Here is a 20,647-nt window from a genome sequence, read left to right as displayed (position 1 = left end):
GAAGCCTGTGTGTGTTTATGGCTGCTTTGGGCGGAGGAATGGCCCGTGTTACGTATTTAGGCTCTGGACGTGAGCCCAACGTGAAGTGTGTTTCCTCACAACATGGCAGCTCTCAAAGGCCAGACGGTTTCCTGACTTTGTATAGGAACACAATCAGGCCTGCAGGGTGACGAGTTGCAGAGCGAACAGACATATTCTCAGCGTGGTCCTGCAGCAAAGCGGGCTAAAAATAAAGACAATGTCTTTGACATGTTTTGTACGTACGGAACAAGGTGGTGTAATTGTAATGTGTGTGAAATACAAAGACTAGAAAGGAAGCGGAGGGGATTGTGTCATGCATTAAAATGTGATCAACAAAAGTCTAAACACTGATTACCTGTAATTGTGTCTCATGGCAGTGAGTTCATTTCTTATGATAAGACAAAAAAATATAAACAAATGAAGGAGCATCTGCTGATTATTAATTTCAGAAACATATGGTGAGTTGGATTTAGAAGCCTGCACGTGGATACAAGGAGGTAACGCAAAAACACAGTAGAAGTAAAGAACCACATATAAAACACTCATCTCATCACCTGTCTATGAAGTATTGACTGTTCTGCAGAGTGAACATGGATTAATTTACATACAACTCCATTCTGTGCAGATCTGAAGCTGCAGGAGGACAGATTCATGCACCCAGTTATAAGATTATAAAGATGAACCTTATTGTCTTCATTGTGATTGTGTGAACATGTGTACAATTCTCCTTCTAAAATCATATAAACAATTATTTTGAAATTAGATTTAAGTGCCTTTCTTCTTTCTGTTTCTTTGTCCTAAGTTTATTGTAAAACAACCAAAACAGTGTTTGGAAAATAAAAATGCCTGAGATACAAACAGTTAAAAATGAGTCACTGACGTTAAGAAGCTTTTTTGGCCAAAGATGTCACCAGCGCCTTCGCTGCCAAAGATAGATCTGTGTAGATGTGCTATTCAAACTATGCCTTATTTATGTGTCCTGTGGTTGGATTTAAAGAATTTATTGAAACTCAGAAGCTTTTTGAAGTGTTGCCATAGAGTTTCACATAAATGAGGCCTGAGACCTTTGGCTGCTTATTTTACTTCATTGTTTTTGCTATATTATCATTTTTAGCTGCTTTGATTATTTTATTACAGAAATGCTGTACAGTAAGTGGAAAAATCAACTAAATGTGTGAAATAGTCTAAAACTGATGTGAGAAATAGTTTAAATTATTATTATTAAATGTGTGGTTTAATTTCCTTTTTAAAATAAGATTACTTATTAAAAAATAGAGGAATAAACTGTTTAATAATTAGAAATAAAATGTTTTATAATTCTTACAGAAAATATTGATCGTTTTTCACCATTTCTCTGCAAAATCAATGTCCCATATTTAGAAGTTGACGTATGAACCCTTTAAACCCTATATCTGACTAAATTAGTGAGGCAGGAGCATTAAATCAAATCCCCTCCTACATCTTTCCTCCCACAAACACCTGACAGAAACAGAGCCTGTATATAGTTCAGAGGCTCCGCATAAGCCTCATGTTTTATTTGCGAAAAGCGGCCCCATTGTCCCATAAGTCACCTCGCACAGCACTCTTCTGCTTCACGCCACACTGAGCCTGTCCTGCTGCGTTAGCATCACCCGCTGCTAAAGCACTTAGCTTGTGTTCTCCGTATCCTCTGTGGTCCAGCCAAACATCCATTTGGAGGCCCAAGGAAACTTTGAAGCTTTTCACCCACACACAGAGTGAGGGAGGTGTGGGATGCATTTATGACGTTTGGCCAATAAATAGCTCTGTTCATAAATACATGAAAGCTTATCAAATACATGTGGCTGTGCTATCAGCCTGGATGGAGGGTCTGTGATCCTTCTTTAACAGTATTAACTAATAGCATTTTTTTTTTGGTTATTGGTAGAAAATATCTGTATTTGTTAACATTACTCTACAGTCTTAGAAGTGAAACATAAACAACAGATAAGCTTTGCCTTCATGTTTTACAGCTGCAGACTCCTTCACCTTAGTGGGAGATGCAATTATCCAGAAGGAACTTTCACAGGAGACAGGTTTTTAATAGACACTTGCTTTATGCAAACACGTGAAGTTTCACCACACATATGTAATTGTTCACGCTTGTGTTTAAAGCTGCAGCGCCTGTGCTTTTGGCCCCTTGGGGGCAGTAATTAACACACGATGAATGTAAAGTGATCAAAAGCATCATCAAACAGCTGATTTCCTGGCCTACAGCTGCCTGTTCACCGGCTGCTAACGCTGCCTGGCTGAGCTGAGACCGGGAGACGACGCAGCAGAGCGGCGACGGTCGCTAACGCATCGGTCCCGCGGGAGCAGATCGAAGCGTCCCGGCTTCAAGCTCCATGGGCTTCGACTGGTGAGCGGCCGATCGGTCGACTGATTCTGGGAGTCAGGTGTAAACAGACGATGGTCCGCATCGACAGCGATACGGGCAGAGTGGAGCAAAAGTCAGCGATTCGCTTAAGCTTCATCACTCAAAAGTCTGTTTTTTCACGTTGTCTTTTGGCTCAACATAAAATACTGGTTGAGCTGCTTTGACCAACAACGTCTCACTTTGTGGTTATGAACTAGCTCAAACCTTCAAGTTTGCATTCTGGCCTCTGGCAGACAGGAATGAAATGAAGCTAATAAACAGCGCTACAGCTAATCGGCCCTGAGCTGAGTCGATCCTCATAATAGTTTCACGCCAGACAACAGTTAAAGGAGCTGTAAACTTGAGGGCAGAGCCTCGCACTCGTCCGTGATGATGATGACATCGACCACTGAGGCTGTTTGTGTTCTTCACATTAGCAGGAATGATCTGAAGGCGACGTCTTCCCTTCTCCTGACGCTGGTGGAACGCAGTAACCCCAGTTCACTGGCTCAGCTGTTATGCTTCCTACAATGACAACAAAGCCAGAGCCGGCAGGGACTGTGTTTATTGCTTCATCCACAGCAGAAAACAAAACTATGTTCCACAAGAGCTGGCAGATTGAGAGACTACCGTGAGAACATGTGCTGCATATTGTTTGCAGCTCAGAAATAAAAACAAATGGCTCTTTTCTTCTTGGCAGCCGCGGACTCGTCTCTGTCTCACACTTTTGGGTCTTTTAGAGGCAAAATGACTTTGAGCCTGTTGTTGTTCTAATAACGTGCTGATACAGACTCTCAAACAAAGTCTTATTATGATAAGAAACTCCTACACTTAACGCTCTGAACAACAGGAAATGCTGAAGAGGTTCCCCCACTGGGACCATCTGATCAGAATGAGCAAATGAAAGAAAAATAACTCCACTGAGATTACGGATAAACAACCACATTCCCAAAGCACAGTCACATGAAATAAAAATAGAAATTAATAAAGATCGTGCAGAGTATATTTAATGATATTGGGAATTGACTTGGACCAAATGATCTGATTTTCATGTTTCTTATGTGGCGAAACAAGCTGCAAAAATAAACACCGAGCAACATCCTCCCTCAGCAATAAGGTCCTCGCTTCCTGTTTGTGGATGGAATTTGGGCCACAGAGGGTTCTGCTATTTAAACCAAAGGGCAGCAGATTCCCAGATAGCAGAGGTTGGAGGGATCTGAACGTCTGCTGCCAGCTTCTCAGGGGGACATGAAGTGGGTGGGAAACGGCCAAAGCCGGGAAGAAGCAAAACAACATAATGATGCAGAGGAAAATGGGGCAAAGATTGTTGGCGGGAACGACGGGATCCACAACACAGGACACAACATCACATGTGATGTGAGAGGAACAAATACGCTGTTGCTCTGTGGGGGAGGAGGAAAGAATCTCATTGCAGCTCATTTCTAACGGGCTAAAAATGCTAAATCTGATCAAGTTCTTATTGAAGCAGGCGTCTGTTGTTGCTATAGGAACAGGACACAAACAAACATCACAAACCACTGCAACGACCACGTACACAAACGTCTCAGCGCGCTTCAATCCACCAGTGTAGAAGGTGGGAAGGTTCGGCCTCCATTTTGTTTGTCTCTCACAGCAGGAGGCCGATGACTCCACCAGAGGCAGCGAAGCACAACAACGCGCCGGAGAAGAAGACGAAGGCGCTTCGTTTGGATCCACAGCTGTGGTGTCTGGTGCTTCTGTCACTGGAACTGCTGGAACCTCCGAACGAAGTCCCCCAGATGATAAATGATCGCTACTAACGCCGCAAAATGTTTAAAAAATAAGAAGTATCTGCTAAAACAGAGCAATTTCCTCAGTTTGTTGTTGCAGAAAATGTTCCAACACACATGATGCCAGCGCGGTTTCAGTGCTTTTATAAGACAAAACAAACAACTTTTTCCAAAAGCGTCTCACAATGTTCTCCTGAAACGTAACAGATATCGTGTTGAATGCCAGACTGATAAACAGCTGGGAGCGAAGCCAAACGTCCTTAGTGGACACAGAATGATGAAAATATTATGAAATGTGGACGTCGGTGCCAAATCTGTGGATTGAGGAAGCAGCCACTTTGCTGCTTCCTCAATCCAAGAATCCTCGCCTGCAAATAAACTAAAAACGTTTAAATCGGTTCATAGTTTGAATGAAAAGGACTGATGGAAAGTAAAAAGAGAAAACGGGCCAGAGCTCGGTGTCATTGTGTTGCACACATCTGCAGGATCTAAGGAACAATGTGTAGCAGCTTGTGCAGATTTCAAATACAGGAAGACCTTTAGATAAGGATCAGACTCGCCTGTAACTCTGACGCCCTTGGCTGATGCTGGAACGTCCCGTTGCACCTAAACGCAGCAGCCGGCCTCCCGCCGCTCGGCGGTGAAACACAAACGCGTTCTGCTGTTTCTGTTACACGCGACTTCACGGCTGCGAAGATCGGCTAAAAGACAGCGAACAGCTCGGGTTCAGTTCAACAGTGACACCTGCACTCACTGGACTGGAGGAACGTGTTTGTGGAGGTTTTACCAACGGGGGCACTCGAAGGCAGCGCCAGATGTGTCACTGACCTCTGAACTCTCTCCATCGTATTTTCCCTGTAGGTAAAACTATTCCAAAGTCGTGCACATGAGCGCAGGTTGAGGAGCAGCCTTTTCTCTCAGAGGCGTGAGAGTGGTGACAGCGGATGGACAGAGGAGCGGCCGTGCATCAATCACTGGACTCCAGTCCAAACACGAGTTCAAGTCCGATTCTCCCGCTGCCTCTAAGCTCCTCGTCTAATACAATAACAAAGGAAGTTAAAAGCAGCAGGACGTGGTTCAAACACACTAAATCAATCTGTTCCAGATAAACATCAGCCTTTTAAGCCACTCGCTCATCCTGAAATCTTAGTGTGGACTGTCATGTTTATTATAAAGGAGAAATCATTCCACTCAGACATAATCTGGCCTCTTTCTCAAATGTCTGTGGCTTCTCATGGCTAAACTCTAATGGAGCACAATTTGTTTACACTTCCTCCCCCAAAATCCTTCAAGTCAGACATTTTTAGGTGACTTTATAACGGCCACGATTTTAAGGTGAGCAGAATTTTGAAATAGACCAAATCACAGCAACCTCATGACCAAAACAAGCATAAACGTTTTGTCTTCCTGCCTTTAATACGAGTGTACACACACACACACACACACACACACACACACACACACACACACACACACACACACACACACACACACACACACACAAACCTTCAGGTGGAAGCTGCCTATTGTCTAAATTGCATACACTGTGTATTTCGTAATGTTGGTTTTCAGGTTAAATCAATATTTTCTTAAGGTAAACAGCGTCAGTAGCTTTAAATCATGACTTATTGCGGGTGAAACACACTAATCATTAACTAAAAAGGCAAATTCTGGCTGCGAGGCACCGAGCAGAAGTACGAGCACAGACGCAGCGAGCAGAACTAATTTCATCAAATATTAAACTTGAGCAGGAGACGCAGCCGAGCAGCGCGCTCCAGTGGGATTTCCTCCGAGTCCCGCAGCGCGAGGACAGCGGCCGATCACGTGACCGTCCAAACAGGAAGCGGACGTTCACGTTGAACCGAAACGCACTGAGAGCGCTTCATAGCAGTGTGACGTCACTATAACTCGCTTTTATTGTGTAAATGAGTCAGTTAAGCTTCTGGCCACAGGATGCATCACGTTACAGCTTTTCATCTGTGGGGAAAACATTTTACCACAGATTAATGAATTATTAATTGTCACATTTTGACATTCAGTGTTATTAGACTGAGTCTGGTTATAAAGTCACTGCTGTTTAACTACAGCTGTACTTGTAAGTTCTGTTTACTGTGGTCCCAGTAAACTTATTTCTCCTTGCTGAGTGACTCCATTTATACCTTTTTCTTTGTAACTTTCCAAAGTGAACCCGATGAAACTTTTAGGCATTTAAGGCAAACAGACTGACTTCAGCGCTGCGTCTGGAAGTGATGTAAACCTGCAGCATCTTAAAAGCCCGCCTCACCGTCCACCGCCATCTATTAGTCATCCTCTGCCTCCTCTGCTGCATGAGTCGGAGTCAGGCTTTGGAGCTGCCGAGCTTCAGGTGGACGTTTTAGACTGTGGCAGGCGCTGGGACGGGATGTTTGCGGGGCCAGAGTGAAGTGCATTACCCGCAGGCAGCCAATGGGCTGGCAGCCTCCCATCGCCCTCCATCGCCTCCGCTCAGCTCCTGCAGCTGAGGCGCACTTAGCACCATTCATAATGTATGGCCACCGCCCCCACACGCACTGGCTGTCAGGACTCGTTCCCTTCGACAGCTCAGCCCGGCGCTACTTCAGCCCCTAAGAGGACGCCATCGTTTGCATAATTTAGAGGCCGCACGCTGTTTTCTGGGCTCATCTCTTATCAAAATTGTAACAGACTTAGTTTCTGGGGGAGCTTTATCTAAAGGGGCCAATGGACGAGGTTCCAGTGGAGACAATAGAAGGAGGCTCCGACCAAAACTTCCTCAACTTTTCTCCGCAACTTTCCTGAAACCTGACAGGCTGCTACAGAAACAGGAACGGAACTACAACACACAGACTCACAGCACATTTACACGCAGTGTGTTTTTTTTAATAATACATTTTTAATTTTAATAAATCACAGTATTGTTTCCGTGGGATCGATAAAGGAAAACAAAAGGCTCATTGAAGGTACCTGGTGAGAGCAGCTGCAGTTGGACAGGTGAAGGTGAAAGAGGTCAGGAGTAGAAGAGAGACAACGAGACGCAAGAACAACCAGCTGAAAATACCTGAAAAACACAAACACAACTCTACAGTGCTTTAAAACTAAACTGTGATTCATAGGAAGAGTGGAATTTATGCATTTATCATTTTTGTGCCGTTAGAACAAAAGGGTAAAATTAAATAACTAAGTAACTTATAATCACTCTGTTCATTGTTTCTATTTCATTATTTTAAAATGATGAGAACAGTCACAATTACTATCATTTTGATCACTGAAGGTCCCAGTAAACCACTCACTCCCTCAGCTCATACTGGTTTTTAGCTGCCGCACACAGTTTTCAGATCAACTGGCCTTTATGAATTTATGAATAAAGGTAATTTTAATTAACATTATTTACTCTACAGGTGCTGTGTTCTGCATCCATTTTGTAGCACGAGAGCTCAGGGTTGAACCTTCGCTTGTCAGGAAACAAATCTGAGATCCAGCCCAGACTGGAACCTGAACAAAAGCTGGTGGACGGTGTAATATTATTATTTAAAACCATTTAAATATTTGGACCAATAAATGTGATAATACTGAGAATCTGAGCCACAAACCTGCTATGACCTGCCAGCAGCCACCACAGCTTCATCTCCCTGTCTATAATTGGTAATATCAGCAGCGCCCCTTCTAATTACTGTTTACGGCGGCTCAGGCTCCATTTATGGAGACCTGCCTTGATCTGCTGCTGAGCACAGAGCCTGTGATCTCCAGGATTTACAGGCTGCTCACAAAATTACTGACACGGTTGAGAAGATAGTTTAATTCCCGACTCCCAGTAAGGTCAGGATTTCACACACCAGCGAGTGTCCTGGGCTTAAAACAGGAGCTTGACAGCGAGTAGTGAAGTCAGTGACTTTCTGAATTAATTGCAGGTCCAGAGTCGGTTTTCGCAGCTGAATACTGACATCAATAATAATCTCTCTAATATTCAGAGAGGAAGAACATGTCTAAAACTCCAGGTCAGTGGCGAGGTCCAAAGTCACTGCTTGGGACGACAGCAGGTCTCATGTCATGTCGGCCTTGTTTGCTAACTGGTGTTGTTCCCCTGTGGGACTGGAGCTCTACTGGGAAGATGCCTGCGTTGCGGCCACTCTTCGTCGCTCATACCGCCCCATTTGTCTCTTATCACTCAACCCTCCACCGCTATCTCCTCCTCCTGCTGCGGCCGCCCCTCCTCCAGCTCCAGCAGGATCACACAGCGCCTGCCTCTTGTTTGGATAAGTTAATGCTGAGATGTCAGCCTTGGTTCTGATGTATACCACCTGCCTTAGCCTCCAGCTGACCTCGTACTCCAGCGCCCACCGCAGCAGATTGCCCCGTTCTCCCCATCGGCCTCATCTTTGGACGCTGCTTGATGTCTACGTCTTTGTCCAGAGTCGTCCCAAAATGCAGGATGTAGCCGGCTAATGTGTCCGACATCTCAAGAGGAAGGGTTGTGTTTGAGCGTGTAAATGTGAGGTTGTTGACACAGAAATTAAATCCTGACACTCTCCTACAGGACTTCTGTCAGATTTAGAGAAACAGAAATGGGGGAGGTCAGTGGACCGGTCAAGTCTGTTTCTCTGTTTTAGGCTCGGCCTCAGGAGGGGAGACCTCCGAGTGGCTCCAGTCATTCAGATGCCAAGATCCTCCCACTCAACACTGTGAGAGCTCATGTGAACGCCACGACCTCAGTGTCTTCCCCTTAAATGAATTAGGGCTGTTGATTTACAGTTTAAGGCCCGGATTGAAAGAGGAGTTCTGTTTCAGGAGGTTGCTGGATGTGGATCAAACATGTCAGTCTTTAAAGGTGCAGCGTCACAAATGGTTCAGGACAACATATGATCATGTGCTACAACAGCAATAACTACGAAATAAATCAAACTTTAAAGCCAACTCCGCTGTTGTAATGACACTAATCACAGAATGAGATCAGGTTAAAAATGGTGGCTGCAGCCACTCAGGTCATGTCCACGGCTCCTTTCTGGGAATGTGGGAGGCGACGAGGAGTTGACTTTCTTTTACACACAAACACACATTAGGAGTTTCAGAGGCAGATTTATGAGACGATCTGTGGGACTGTAGCAAAGAACAGGATATTGTTCCAATAACAGAACAGAATTTACTACAACTCCTGCAGAACTATGTTCACGTGATGTGGACCAGGCTTGAAAAGCTCATAATGAAGAGACAGAGACAACAGTTAAACGCTGTGTTCTCTGTTGACAAAAATAAAGATTTCAGGAGCAAAAAAGGCTCTAATTTGTGCTGAGGCTCGGAGTTGCTCTGTCTTCACTGCGTGTGTGTGTTACAGCATCAACAACAGCTGGTTTCAGTTCAGCCATGACCACCTACATCGTGTGTAACCGACAACCGACAGCCGTAGTCACATTAACCACCTGCTCTGAGCAAAAGTTACCAACAGACGTGTGATTGCACTCCAGCTTACACACACACACACACACACACACACACACACACACACACACACACACACACACACACACACACACACACACACACACACACACACACACACACACAGTGCTGGTCAACGTACTTATTTTCCACCTCATAACATGTGTGACTTAGATACAAGCGCTGGACGTCTTTCAGACAGCTGTGGTCTCATCCCATCCACTGACTCACTCAAATGTTTGCTTTGGACTAAAGTACATTTCTTATTTAGTGAGTGACTACATGCACTGGTTGGACATAAAAGGCCCTAATTGTTGAGCTACGTATGTTATTGACCCAAATGTATTGTATAAAAGAAATTTTTGATTTGAGTTGTAACAAAACCTGCCCTGGATACAAACGTCCAGCATCTGTGACCCTGTCCATGTTCTAGCAACGAGTGAGAGTCTGACATTTACTGCTGTAAGGGTGCTTCTCTAACACCAACAGCCCCATCATGTGGTAACAAAGAAACTGACTTCTACACCAGTAATGTCCCGTCCAACAATACACATGCACAGTCTTTTTTTCTAATTCAAATACCTGAAAACAAACTCATCTGAAACCTGCCTACTTCAAGCCAGTGTAAATCTCACTGGGTCAATGATGAAGTTTTATATGTTATGACATTTTCACCTGCTTTGTCCGAGTAAGATTGCTGCCATGCAACAACAAGAAGACTCATAAGTTTCCAACTTTTAATGTAAAAGACAAAAACACAGAATTTGGTAGCAAGAATGAAAAATGATTATTTAGCTCATTTGTCTTTCTCCTTCTGCTCCTTCTCTTTTTTGTCTTTCTCAGCTTTGGCCTCTTCAGCCTCGTGTCGCTTAATGAGTTCTTCTACTTCTTTTTGTTTCAGCACTTTGATTTTTGTTTTCCCATCTTCTCGTGTCAGGGTAGCAATCTCCACTGAAATAGTAGAAAATATAATAATGATGCAGCACTTTACGCTTTTAGAATTTCCTATAACAGGTCTACACCACCATATAAAGACCATATACTAACAAGATCATTTCTAAGTTACTTAATCAAGCAAATTTTAAAAGGTCTACATAACTTCCTGGCTCTAAGGACAATAAACTGATAGGTCTCATTAGAAAAGTGTCATAATGTTGTGCTTTTTAATGCGTGCTGTAAACAAAGCCCACCTTTTTCTGCTGAGAGCTTGCTCACGTCCATTGTTTTGTTGAGGACTTTGATGGCCAAAGCCAAAGCGGAGGACAGACTCATCTCTCCCTCTTTGTAGTCCTGCTTTAACATGGACACTGCAGCCTGAGGCCAAGAAGATGACCACAAATGAAACATCAATCACAATAATCACTGCATCAGTCATATCAGAAGGTAAATTTTGAAGAGAAAACATTTTTTCCAATTCACACCACCAATCACTGTATCTGTTAAGATTCTTTATATTTCTATAAACTGAGGATTTTCCAGCTTACAGCACTGTTGTTGCCGATGCAGGTTGCCTTCCAGCCTCCATAGTTGCCACTGGGATCACTCTGGTACAGTTGGAAGCCATAGTGTTTGTCCCAACCCATGTAGAGCAGCGAAACACCAAATGGCCTCTTTCCTTTTAATAAAATACCCAAATTCATGTGAATACTCAGTTGGTTGGTAACAAAAATCATATTTGTACAGACATCTTTAAAAACAAATACCATAGATGAGGAGAAGCTATGCATCTTACCTCCAAATTGTGTGTAGGCCTGCTTGATATCACACAGTGCTGTCACCAGCTGCTCGCAGGGTATCGGCTCCTGGTACTGCAATAAATATCTGAAAAACATAAAGTCTGGTCACACATGGTGGTGATATGATACATAGATCAAAGCACAAGCACAAATTTGCAGAGGAAACCAGTACGTATGGAAAATAATGGATGCTTTCTGAGCATTTTTAGCGTTGCAGTTAAACAGATGTATAGATGTTTTTTGTCCAAACCTACCTCTGTGCAATAAGCCGCAATTCATTTGTCAGTACATTGGCATCAGATGTAATGCCAGCAACACTACACGCCATGTCTCTGAGGAACATAGGAACAGACAGTGCCTCAGTATAAAATTATAATGAACAACCAGGGTGTTGATAAGGACAGGTATGACCTAAGGCTGATGGACTAAACTGGAGTTCCCTTTACTTACTCATTAAGTTTGTAGATCTTTTCAGAGAAGAAAACCTCGTCGAGTAGTTTGTGGATGTTGCGCCTCTCTGCTGCTAGCAGCACTCCGTCGTTTGCCAGAATACCCAGACATGTCCCGGCATGGCCGATGGCCTCCATGGCATACTCCACCTGATACAAGCGGCCTGTAAATGACAGATGCAAGTTGGTCTTGATCCTTCTACTTTTATGAACACACAACAGTTCACACTTACAAACCCACAAAAGCATGGAAAAGTATTGTCTAGCTCAATTACATTGGTGTTATTCCAGTCATCATCTTGAAAACAATCAAAAAAAACTACTATAATCAACAATCTCAGTGGCTGGACACTGATGAATGTAAATAATGTAAACAAGATGTTTATTGTGGAGTAAACATTTGATAGACAATCAACACTGTTTTTAAAGTTTTAGATGCCTCACATCTTTTACAACATTGGTGGTGATGTATCTTATCTATAAAATCATTGCAAAAACTAGTCTGATCAGCATCTATCTTACATGTATTTTCGTTGTTCTTTGTGAAACCTGCTCTATTTTTATAAATGTATTAAATATATATTATTTTTTAACTCCTCTTTGCCTGATCATCCTGACATCTGATGAGCATATCCGCAGGATATACGCTTTTTAATCCTAGCGCATTTAGTCTAAGTGTAATTGCTCCTTCACTTAAGAGAAAGAAAAAACGAACAGGGAACTTGCCTTCGGGAGAAAATATGGTTGTTCGGGAATCATATCTGCGAGACTAACCAACAAAGAAACACCAGATTACAGAGCTGACAAAAGAAAAACATAAATTACACTTAACGTAAAGTTTAAGACCTGCCTACCATTGTTCACGTCTCTTGAAGTGTCCTGCAAAATAAAAATCAGTCACAGGTAAACAACGGGAACCAAACACTTGGAAACGTGCTGATACGAGATCATTTGGCAAACGCAGCTAAGCAGATGTGTCATTACTGCAGGTGTCGGTGACTTACCGGTGAGACCTTACGTATATAACGCTACGTGTAATGATTATTCGCTCCTATAAGTCTAAAGTTATAATAGCTAACACCTAGCACAGTTAGCTAACTGATGAGCTCCACAATGAATCTGCAGTATCCGACCGGGCTAGCTCGCTAGCTAGCAGATGTATCATAATAAAAGCCTTCTGCCTCAGTACTAACAAAGTGAGACTAGAACCAAAATTATATACAGAAACTTCAGTGAGGCAAACACTACAACAAAGTTATTACCTTGTGAGAAAAGCTGTAAATTTGGTACTTCTGTCCAGGCTGACAGGCTGCACTACTTTCGGTTTGATGACACCGGATCCCGTGGCGCTTAGTTTCCGCTCAGCAGCGCCACCCTCCGCCGGGAGGACTGTCCCGTTTACTCAAATACGCGACGAGACCCATAGCTGAAAAGTAACCACAGCAGTGAACACAAGCAGAAAAGTAACGCACTGTCATAAGGATACCTTTCAACCTCGTTTATACAGTAGAAATTCATTTAATGTGGGTGAGCGCTAATAATCAAGTTTTAAAAAAATGTTCTAAAGACAATAGTAAAAGTTTCATATTTTCCATGAAACGCCTTTTTTGTGTGTTTTGTTATTAATAATTATTGTTATTTGTCTTGGGAGAAATAATCGAACTCAAGATTGTAGGCTAGTTTGTGATGAACATGTCTGGTTTCCAGGTGCACAGATGAACAGGGAACATTTAAAAATATGCTTAGAAGAAATATGGATCTATCTATCTTTTTTCTTTAAATATTTTTTTATTTATGTTTAATAGTTGTTTTACGCTATTCGTCTTGCTGTAAATATTGAATGAATAATTGAGAAGTTTAGATTTTTCGAAGTAGCTACGCAACTAGTTACATTTTATCTGTGGCGTTCGGGAACTGCTGGCAGAGTCGGAAAGAACGGTCAAACAGGACAGCGCGAATGAAACCACATATCAGAAAGCATACTTTAATTGTATATATTGTGTAAGTGTATTATCAAGCAATACCAATAAAGTATGATGTTTGTACACAAAGTATCCGTTTATACCTAAATAACAGTTTACTTCATGGCTGCTTCCAAGGTGATAACAACGGTGTGACGTAAACGCAGCATGTGCGCCATTGGTTGTTGACAGCAGCATGGCGTTTGAATGAGAACAGGAAGTGGGCTCTAGTAGTTAGCAGACTAGCTAGGAGGGAGCCAACTCCATGTTTTTATCCAGTCAACGACGTTGGGTTCAAGCTTACATGTTAATCTGTGGCCGTTATGGCTTCATCCTGTTAAGGACATGAGGCGGAAATAAACGTTTGCCTGAAGAGGTAAGTGTTTGATAACCGCGTGACGTCACAGCGGCTTACACCAGCAACTCCTAGATTGCTAACGCAGCTAAGTTAACGCTGGTTAGCCAGCGAGGCTTCCTTTCTAAGTTACGTAACCCGCTCAGAAACGAACACACGCGTGTGTGGATGTTTTCTTCTTGTCAGTTTGGTTAGTATCGCGCACGTAGTCACATAGTGTGCGGGAACACAGCGTCCTCTGACCGGGTTACACACGTGTAGTACAGTCAGGTTGGTTTCTGGGTGATTGGTTTGACAAACACTTAAATCAAACAGACTATCGTAATAACATAATTGTAACACGTGGCTAAAAAGCTCTACAAGTCACGGTATTTAACTTTATGTATGTATGTTGCTGCACGACCTTTGAACTCTGTCACACCACGGATTAATAGAAGGTCGCCTGTTAGTTGTTGTTTGGAGGAGTTACATTGAAGTCCATTTTATGAGGTTATGCTAAAAAGTACAACAAACAACCATCTGCACGAGTGTAACCAGTTATTTTGTGCTTTTGTGTTGCTTTTCTCTACAGTCTTCAATAAACCCAATAAAACAAAGGACTATGAGCATTTTGGCACACATGTGAGCCTATTATCAGCACATGAACTCAGATTGACTTCACTTATTGCAGGAATCGGTCTGATGAGGGGCTCCCACTGCCGGCAGAATGCACGAGAAAAGGAACATCCAGATCATCGAGTGGGAGGACCTTGACAAGAGGAAGTTCTACTCGTTTGGTGTGTTCATGACGATGACCATCAGGGCCACCGTTTACCCAGCCACGCTCATCCGCACCCGGCTGCAGGTGCAGAGGGGCAAATCGCTCTACAGCGGCACGTTTGATGCCTTCTTCAAGATTCTGCGGGCGGAGGGTGTACGAGGCCTGTATCGCGGCTTCATGGTCAACACCTTCACACTCATCTCGGGCCAGGCTTATATAACCACCTATGAGCTGGTGAGGAAGTATGTCTCCCAGTATTCTGAGGACAATACAGTCAAGTCCCTGGTGGCAGGGGGCTCGGCCTCCCTGGTTGCTCAGAGCATCACTGTTCCTATAGACGTTGTGTCGCAGCATCTCATGATGCAGGGCCAAGGGGAGCATCTCACCCGCTTTCGACTGTGTCCCAACACCAAGACTGGAAAGCCCAAAAAAGTGTTTGGCCAAACCAGGAACATTATGGCTCAGATATTTGCTGTAGATGGTCCCCGGGGTTTTTACAGAGGATATGTGGCTTCTTTGTTAACATACATTCCCAACAGTGCTGTGTGGTGGCCTTTCTACCATTTTTATGCAGGTAAGCAGTTGAGACTAGTTTTGTGTGTTTGCTGTTTGCTGTCCTGTGTAGCTAATCACGTATGTGTCATGTTTCACAGAGCAACTCTCTAAACTGGCTCCCAGCGATTGTCCTCATCTGATTCTACAAGCCATGGCTGGACCCTTAGCTGCTGCCACTGCCTCCACTGTCACAAACCCGATGGATGTGGTCAGGGCCAGAGTGCAGGTAGCGTCATGTACTCTACACCTCTTAATCCTATTTCTGACTTACAGCATTACAGTTTGAGCAAAAGCATGTTTTCTGCGTGTGTTTAGGTTGAAGGTAAGACTTCAGTCATCGAGACGTTCAGGCAGCTGATCAAAGAGGAAGGCTTCTGGGGACTGACCAAAGGACTGTCGGCACGCATCATTTCATCCACACCCACTGCCATTGTCATGGTGGTCGGCTACGAGACGCTAAAAAAGCTAAGTTTGCGACCAGAGCTGGTGGATTCGAGGCACTGGTAGAAAACACCTGGACAGAGAACATACAGAACATGTGCCATCTGAAGCCCCAAATTAGACTTCCTGTGAAAGCGGTGGATAAACACTGGGGTGCAAAATAGAATCAGGCCACTTTTAACACATTTACATTGTATTCACACCAGCTTATTGGTTACTGATAACTGGCCTTTAACAGCCATACCCAGGTTTGCAGTTCGTTCTACTAGGGTTGTTATTATTGTAAAGCAGTGAAGCAACTTAAACCCTATAGGGTGGTTTTATTTTTATGAATCTGGACACATAGGCAGCACTGTACTAAAGTGTCAGGCCCACATGAAACCACTACCTCTGACAAGGAAGACCCAACATGTAAAGTGGTTTCAGCTGTGTTCACGAGCTGCTCCACGTCTGTTCTCTTTCTTTTGGCCTTTAAATTGCTGCCTTCGTACTTTAAATCACATTTTTGTTGTATCTTGCTAAGTTGGTGGAGAACACTAGGTTGTAGATGTACAGAGTATTTGACTTTTACTGCTGCACAAAGTCGGTGATAAATAACTTATTCCATAGAATTCATTATGTCATATTATCTTAATATTCCATCAGCATTTTTAACACTATTCTTGTAGGAAACGATGTAATGATGCAGCCGGTTGATGTCAAGTGGCCGGTTGTGTACTGAGCACACTGAACCTCTATTTCTGTTGGGCTCCAGTTAAAGCCTGTGAGGTAGTTGTGGTTTAAAGGCAGAAGGTTGTTTTATTACGGTGACATGGATTTTAGTGCAATAAGGTAACTGTTTTATCCTTTGTATCACACGTGATTGTTTCCTTGTGAATGTGTGAATAATGTCTCAAAAGAAATGATTCATTAGTTTGTTTCTTCAGTGTTTCTTCAAGGTTTTCGGGTCATGACTACGTTCCGTACATCTCATTTTCACGTATTTAAGTAAATAACTGACATTTGTGATTCATGCAGTTTGACATTTTTACGGTTTAATGACTGTTTTGGGGAGATACATTAACACAACATATTTTAAAAACTTCTTACAAAAGGAGAAGGAAATGTTGTTTATGGAAGTTTTCTGGCAGAGAAAAAAGAGAGAGCTCCGGCTTAAAAAAGTGTCTATATTTAAATCGTACTTGATGAATTCTAATGTTTGGTTGATTTGGTTCTTTGTTGAATCATCCATCTTTACTTATTTAAGAGCTGATTAAACGTATGAGCCTGGTGGGAAAGCAGGGACCTTAAACCATCCACTGTAATTAGAAGCTACAGCTTCCAGCAGCTGTGATTATTAGTGGTTGTTAGAACTCAGTCTTTACAGAACACACGGTTTCACACCATCATGTGCGTCGTCTCTGTCCTGACTCCTTAATTAAACTAAATTCAGACATTTTCCTGTTCTGACTGTGTTGACTAATTAAACTAATTTGACTAGCAGGGGTCACAAACTAAAAAGTTAAGCTGTAGCAAAACACAAAATGAGATAACATACATATGTTACTGCAGTATTTTAAAAATCTCAGTACTTGCTGAATGAACTGACAGCAACGTCCCCTGGGTCATCAGAGGTCATATCTCATTTTGTGAGGCATTAAGATCACACTATGAACCTAATAATTAAATCCCGGTGTCATGAAAACCACAATGTGATATGTGTTTAGGATTTTTCATAAAACTGACTTTAAATATGAATTCTGTGTCAATACATTCAGTGAATTAAAACCATAAAAATGACATAAATCCTGAAAGCCCTGTTTTTCTGCAATCCAACCAGTAGATGGCAGCAAATCCTCCCTCCACACATCTAAGTCCTCTGTGCTGCACCCAAATATTCACCTTTCCTTTTGGGAAATAAAACCACACAGAGACCAACACAAACTGATAAAAAAACTGTCTGGAGTCTGGAGAAGATGGAGGCCTGGTGGGATGACAGAGCTGTCAGGGACACAACAACTCTGACTGGGTCTCATGGGATTCAGTGGAGGCAAATACAGATAAAGGGGGTAAAAGGTGGGACAGACAAAGCCCTGACAGGTCAACATCCAAATTATATTAAAAAAATTAGTATCAGCTATGGCTCAAATTTAAATGTATGTAAAGGTGAGATTAAAGCAGCTCACGCTCTTATGCACATCAAACATCATGGTCACCTGCTGAGGAACAGTCCTGTAGCTGTATCTGTAACAGACAGCCAGATGTTTGGGAGCATTCCTGCAGCTAAACAATGCTTCATCCCATGATGAAGTCCCTCAGCGAATATAAAGCTATGCCATCATAAATATAACGGGACCCGTCGACTCCTACGTCCAGCTCAAACCTATGACCTGACCCGACTCCCCCAGAAAGAGGGGGTGGGCTGCTGTGGGGACCAGTGCACACAGGGAGGGACCACAGAGATGAGGAGAGAGAGAGAGAGAGAGAGAGAGAGGCTGAAGAGAAGCAGCAGAGGACAAAGCTGACACATTCAACCACAACAGACAGAAAATGGATCGCTTTGCCGGAACCTGGAAAATGAAAACCAGTGAGAATTTCGACGAATTGCTCAAAACTCTGGGTGAGAACATTGGTATTTAAACTGAGGCTTGAATGTGTTTGAGTGAGATTTTTAAAATTATTCAGAGCAAGATCTAAAGGAGTCTCTCATCGCCTCGTTCAATATCTGAAACATCTGGCTGATGAAAATCTCAGCTAGAGCTGCAGGACGACGGTTTTTGAATGTTTAAAATGTTTCTACTGTGACGTGTCGCTGCTTCAGATGAAAACCTCCACCTTCTACAGTGAAAAGGTCAAGTTCTTACCAGCCTTTGTCACCAGGGTGGAGGCTGAGGTGCAGCCGCGTCCACTCACGCTTTGCTGGCGCTTTCAGGCGTGAACCCCCTGCTGAGGACGGTGGCCGTGGCGGCTGCGTCCCGGCCCCACGTGGTGATCGAGCAGAGCGGCGAGCGCCTCCACATCCACACCTCCACCAGCGTCCGCACCACCGACGTCACCTTCAGCATCGGAGAGGAGTTCGACGAGGAGACGGTGGACGGCAGGAAGTGTAAGGTAATTAAACAAGTCTGACACGTAACAACAGGCAGAGCTCAGGTACGGCGTTGACCTGTGTGTTAAACCTTTCTACAGAGTTTGGCCGTTTGGGAAACGAAAAATAAGATTTACTGTAAACAGACTCTAGTGAGCGGCACCGGACCCAGGACCTTCTGGAGCAGAGAAGTCAGAGGGGACGAACTCGTTCTGGTGAGAGTCATCAAGTCTGTAGCACATCAGTCGAAGTGAATCCAGTGATGTCATGTGCAAACATCAGCCCTGTTGTTCGTCGCTCTGACCTCGCTTCAGCAGATCAGGGAACAGATGTTTGGATGAGGAGGCGTCACATTTGGACGTATTAGCCAACGGGACACTCTTCAGTCTATTTCACGTCTCCGTTGATTTATTAGGAGCTATAATTTATCCTTCACTGGCATCTGAAACAAACAAATGTTGTAAATCCATTGATTAATCACTTATTTCTGGATGCAAATGAATCACATCCTTCAGCAGAGCAGACTCAAAGAGCTGCTTTCACTGGGTGGCGACACCAGATGTGGGTCGGGTCAGTCGTCGTCTCCAGCTCCACTTAGTTCTTAGGAAATCTCAGCAACACAATCAGTTTCATTCTTTTTCCAAAATGAGGGTGTGGATGGACACACGTTACAGTGAAGCATTCCAGCGCTGCAGACAGAGAGCATTCACAGACCTGTTCCTGTAAACACCAGCATGCGCCACAGTGGAGTTCAGTAACTGTGAGGACGATCTGTGGGAAAACGTGTGGGAGCGACTGAAGCAGATCTGTTACTGTTAAAGTTGAGGGTTTGTCTAAAGTTGAGGGTGTGGCTGAAAGCCACTAAATCAGCTGCGTTCAAACAGAAATTAGACGGGTGGATGTAATGGAGTCGGCCTGTGCAGTGGTCAGTGGGACCTGACAGGTGGATGGGACGATCGTTAAGGGAGAGAATGGAGGAGCGCCCCTCACGTCCCTGCGTGGAGATGAGTCCTGGGAACCGCAGCCAGGACGGTGTCAGGGCTCATCTCACCAGCGTTTCCTCCAGGCTCCATGTGGAGTCGTCACAGCTTCATTTATCAGCACTTTCGCTCACGTTCATGACACCATAAGTGTCCACAAACAACCGCAGCAGCCGTAATGTTCCACCTGGGACCTAATAAACCTCTGGCCTCGGTCACGTGTGCTGGTCCTGCTCCACGGCTCAGTGATGGATTCCTCCCGGTTTCCTCTAAGTGTGGAGGTAGAGCTCTGCGTTAGCAGCATCAGTCAAAAAAAGGAACGCTTCACCTGCACTGGAAAAAACACCAGTACTGGTCTTTAGGTTTCAAACTTCCTACACGCTTTAATACCAATGTTTCCTTTTTTTAGTCCATAAAAAGTAAATGCTACATTTTGTTGACTGGGTTTTTAAAAAGGTGACAGAACCGTGTTTGCATTATCCTTCAACATGTAGAGCCTGAAGCAGCCACAGAATTAACAGGATCTACTGTAAATGTCATAACAACCAGTGTCTCATTTCAGATCTTTGGAGCGGATGATGTGACGTGCACGCGCGTCGAGCATAGAACATGTTTCAACGGCTCCCGGGAGAGAAAACGTCTCAGATAAATCATCATCTGCAAAATAAAGAATGAAAATGTTACGTTTGCTGTATTGTTCATAATGTTGTACAGTCGGCATAAAGACAAGAGATTTCAAATACACACAT

The 20,647-nt window shown here is 43.6% G+C and overlaps 3 protein-coding genes and 1 long non-coding RNA gene across 6 annotated transcripts; 2 read left to right on the top strand and 2 right to left on the bottom strand.

Moving 5' to 3' along the window:
* Window positions 1-1,989: 1,989 nt before the first annotated feature.
* LOC129603920 (uncharacterized) lies at window positions 1,990-6,102 on the bottom strand. The gene is made up of 2 exons (XR_008694301.1): window positions 5,671-6,102; window positions 1,990-5,199 (listed from the first exon to the last, which is right to left on the bottom strand). It is a non-coding gene; the product is annotated as an uncharacterized LOC129603920 (long non-coding RNA).
* A 4,215-nt stretch (window positions 6,103-10,317) lies between these two features.
* On the bottom strand, window positions 10,318-13,177 carry LOC114851918 (proteasome subunit alpha type-4-like). Its single transcript, XM_029143810.3, has 9 exons — window positions 13,042-13,177; window positions 12,634-12,658; window positions 12,506-12,548; window positions 11,781-11,943; window positions 11,585-11,662; window positions 11,327-11,415; window positions 11,079-11,209; window positions 10,785-10,908; window positions 10,318-10,545 (listed from the first exon to the last, which is right to left on the bottom strand). Exons 2-9 carry the CDS (start codon window positions 12,634-12,636, stop codon window positions 10,391-10,393), a joined length of 786 nt encoding a protein of 261 aa, XP_028999643.1. The 5' UTR covers window positions 12,637-12,658; window positions 13,042-13,177; the 3' UTR covers window positions 10,318-10,390.
* A 750-nt stretch (window positions 13,178-13,927) lies between these two features.
* On the top strand, window positions 13,928-20,581 carry LOC114851917 (solute carrier family 25 member 44-like). Of its 3 annotated transcripts, none has more exons than XM_055507275.1 (6): window positions 13,928-14,116; window positions 14,667-15,429; window positions 15,509-15,636; window positions 15,726-18,936; window positions 19,020-19,133; window positions 20,461-20,581. In XM_055507275.1, the coding sequence occupies exons 2-4, from the start codon at window positions 14,802-14,804 to the stop codon at window positions 15,915-15,917; spliced, it is 948 nt and encodes a 315-aa protein (XP_055363250.1). In that variant the 5' UTR covers window positions 13,928-14,116; window positions 14,667-14,801; the 3' UTR covers window positions 15,918-18,936; window positions 19,020-19,133; window positions 20,461-20,581. The 3 variants fall into 3 exon arrangements, with proteins under 3 accessions (XP_055363250.1, XP_028999642.1, XP_040925897.1); XM_029143809.3 differs by having other exon boundaries at window positions 13,930-14,116; window positions 14,766-15,429; XM_041069963.2 differs by lacking the exon at window positions 13,928-14,116 and adding an exon at window positions 14,147-14,285 and having other exon boundaries at window positions 14,766-15,429.
* On the top strand, window positions 18,312-20,581 carry LOC114851919 (cellular retinoic acid-binding protein 1-like). The gene is made up of 4 exons (XM_029143811.3): window positions 18,312-18,450; window positions 18,763-18,941; window positions 19,020-19,133; window positions 20,461-20,581. The coding sequence occupies exons 1-4, from the start codon at window positions 18,381-18,383 to the stop codon at window positions 20,545-20,547; spliced, it is 450 nt and encodes a 149-aa protein (XP_028999644.1). The 5' UTR covers window positions 18,312-18,380; the 3' UTR covers window positions 20,548-20,581.
* Window positions 20,582-20,647: the final 66 nt, after the last annotated feature.

This window comes from Betta splendens, chromosome 3 (assembly GCF_900634795.4).
Source record: "Betta splendens chromosome 3, fBetSpl5.4, whole genome shotgun sequence".
Lineage (NCBI taxonomy): Eukaryota > Metazoa > Chordata > Actinopteri > Anabantiformes > Osphronemidae > Betta > Betta splendens.
This window is presented reverse-complemented; position numbering and strand designations above follow the sequence as displayed.

Bases quoted from the DNA above. Each gene is read 5' to 3' on its own strand.
- LOC114851919 (XM_029143811.3), top strand. From the start codon at position 18,381: ATGGATCGCTTTGCCGGAACCTGGAAAATGAAAACCAGTGAGAATTTC. The intron at 18,451-18,762 runs GTGAGAACATTG...TGGCGCTTTCAG, and splicing joins CGAATTGCTCAAAACTCTGG to GCGTGAACCCCCTGCTGAGG. The intron at 19,134-20,460 runs GTGAGAGTCATC...GTCTCATTTCAG, and splicing joins GAGGGGACGAACTCGTTCTG to ATCTTTGGAGCGGATGATGT.
- LOC114851917 (XM_055507275.1), top strand. From the start codon at position 14,802: ATGCACGAGAAAAGGAACATCCAGATCATCGAGTGGGAGGACCTTGAC. The intron at 15,430-15,508 runs GTAAGCAGTTGA...CATGTTTCACAG, and splicing joins TTTCTACCATTTTTATGCAG to AGCAACTCTCTAAACTGGCT. The intron at 15,637-15,725 runs GTAGCGTCATGT...GCGTGTGTTTAG, and splicing joins TGGTCAGGGCCAGAGTGCAG to GTTGAAGGTAAGACTTCAGT.
- LOC114851918 (XM_029143810.3), bottom strand. The intron at 11,416-11,584 runs GTAGGTTTGGAC...TATGTTTTTCAG, and splicing joins TTGCGGCTTATTGCACAGAG to ATATTTATTGCAGTACCAGG. The intron at 11,210-11,326 runs GTAAGATGCATA...TTTTATTAAAAG, and splicing joins GGCCTACACACAATTTGGAG to GAAAGAGGCCATTTGGTGTT.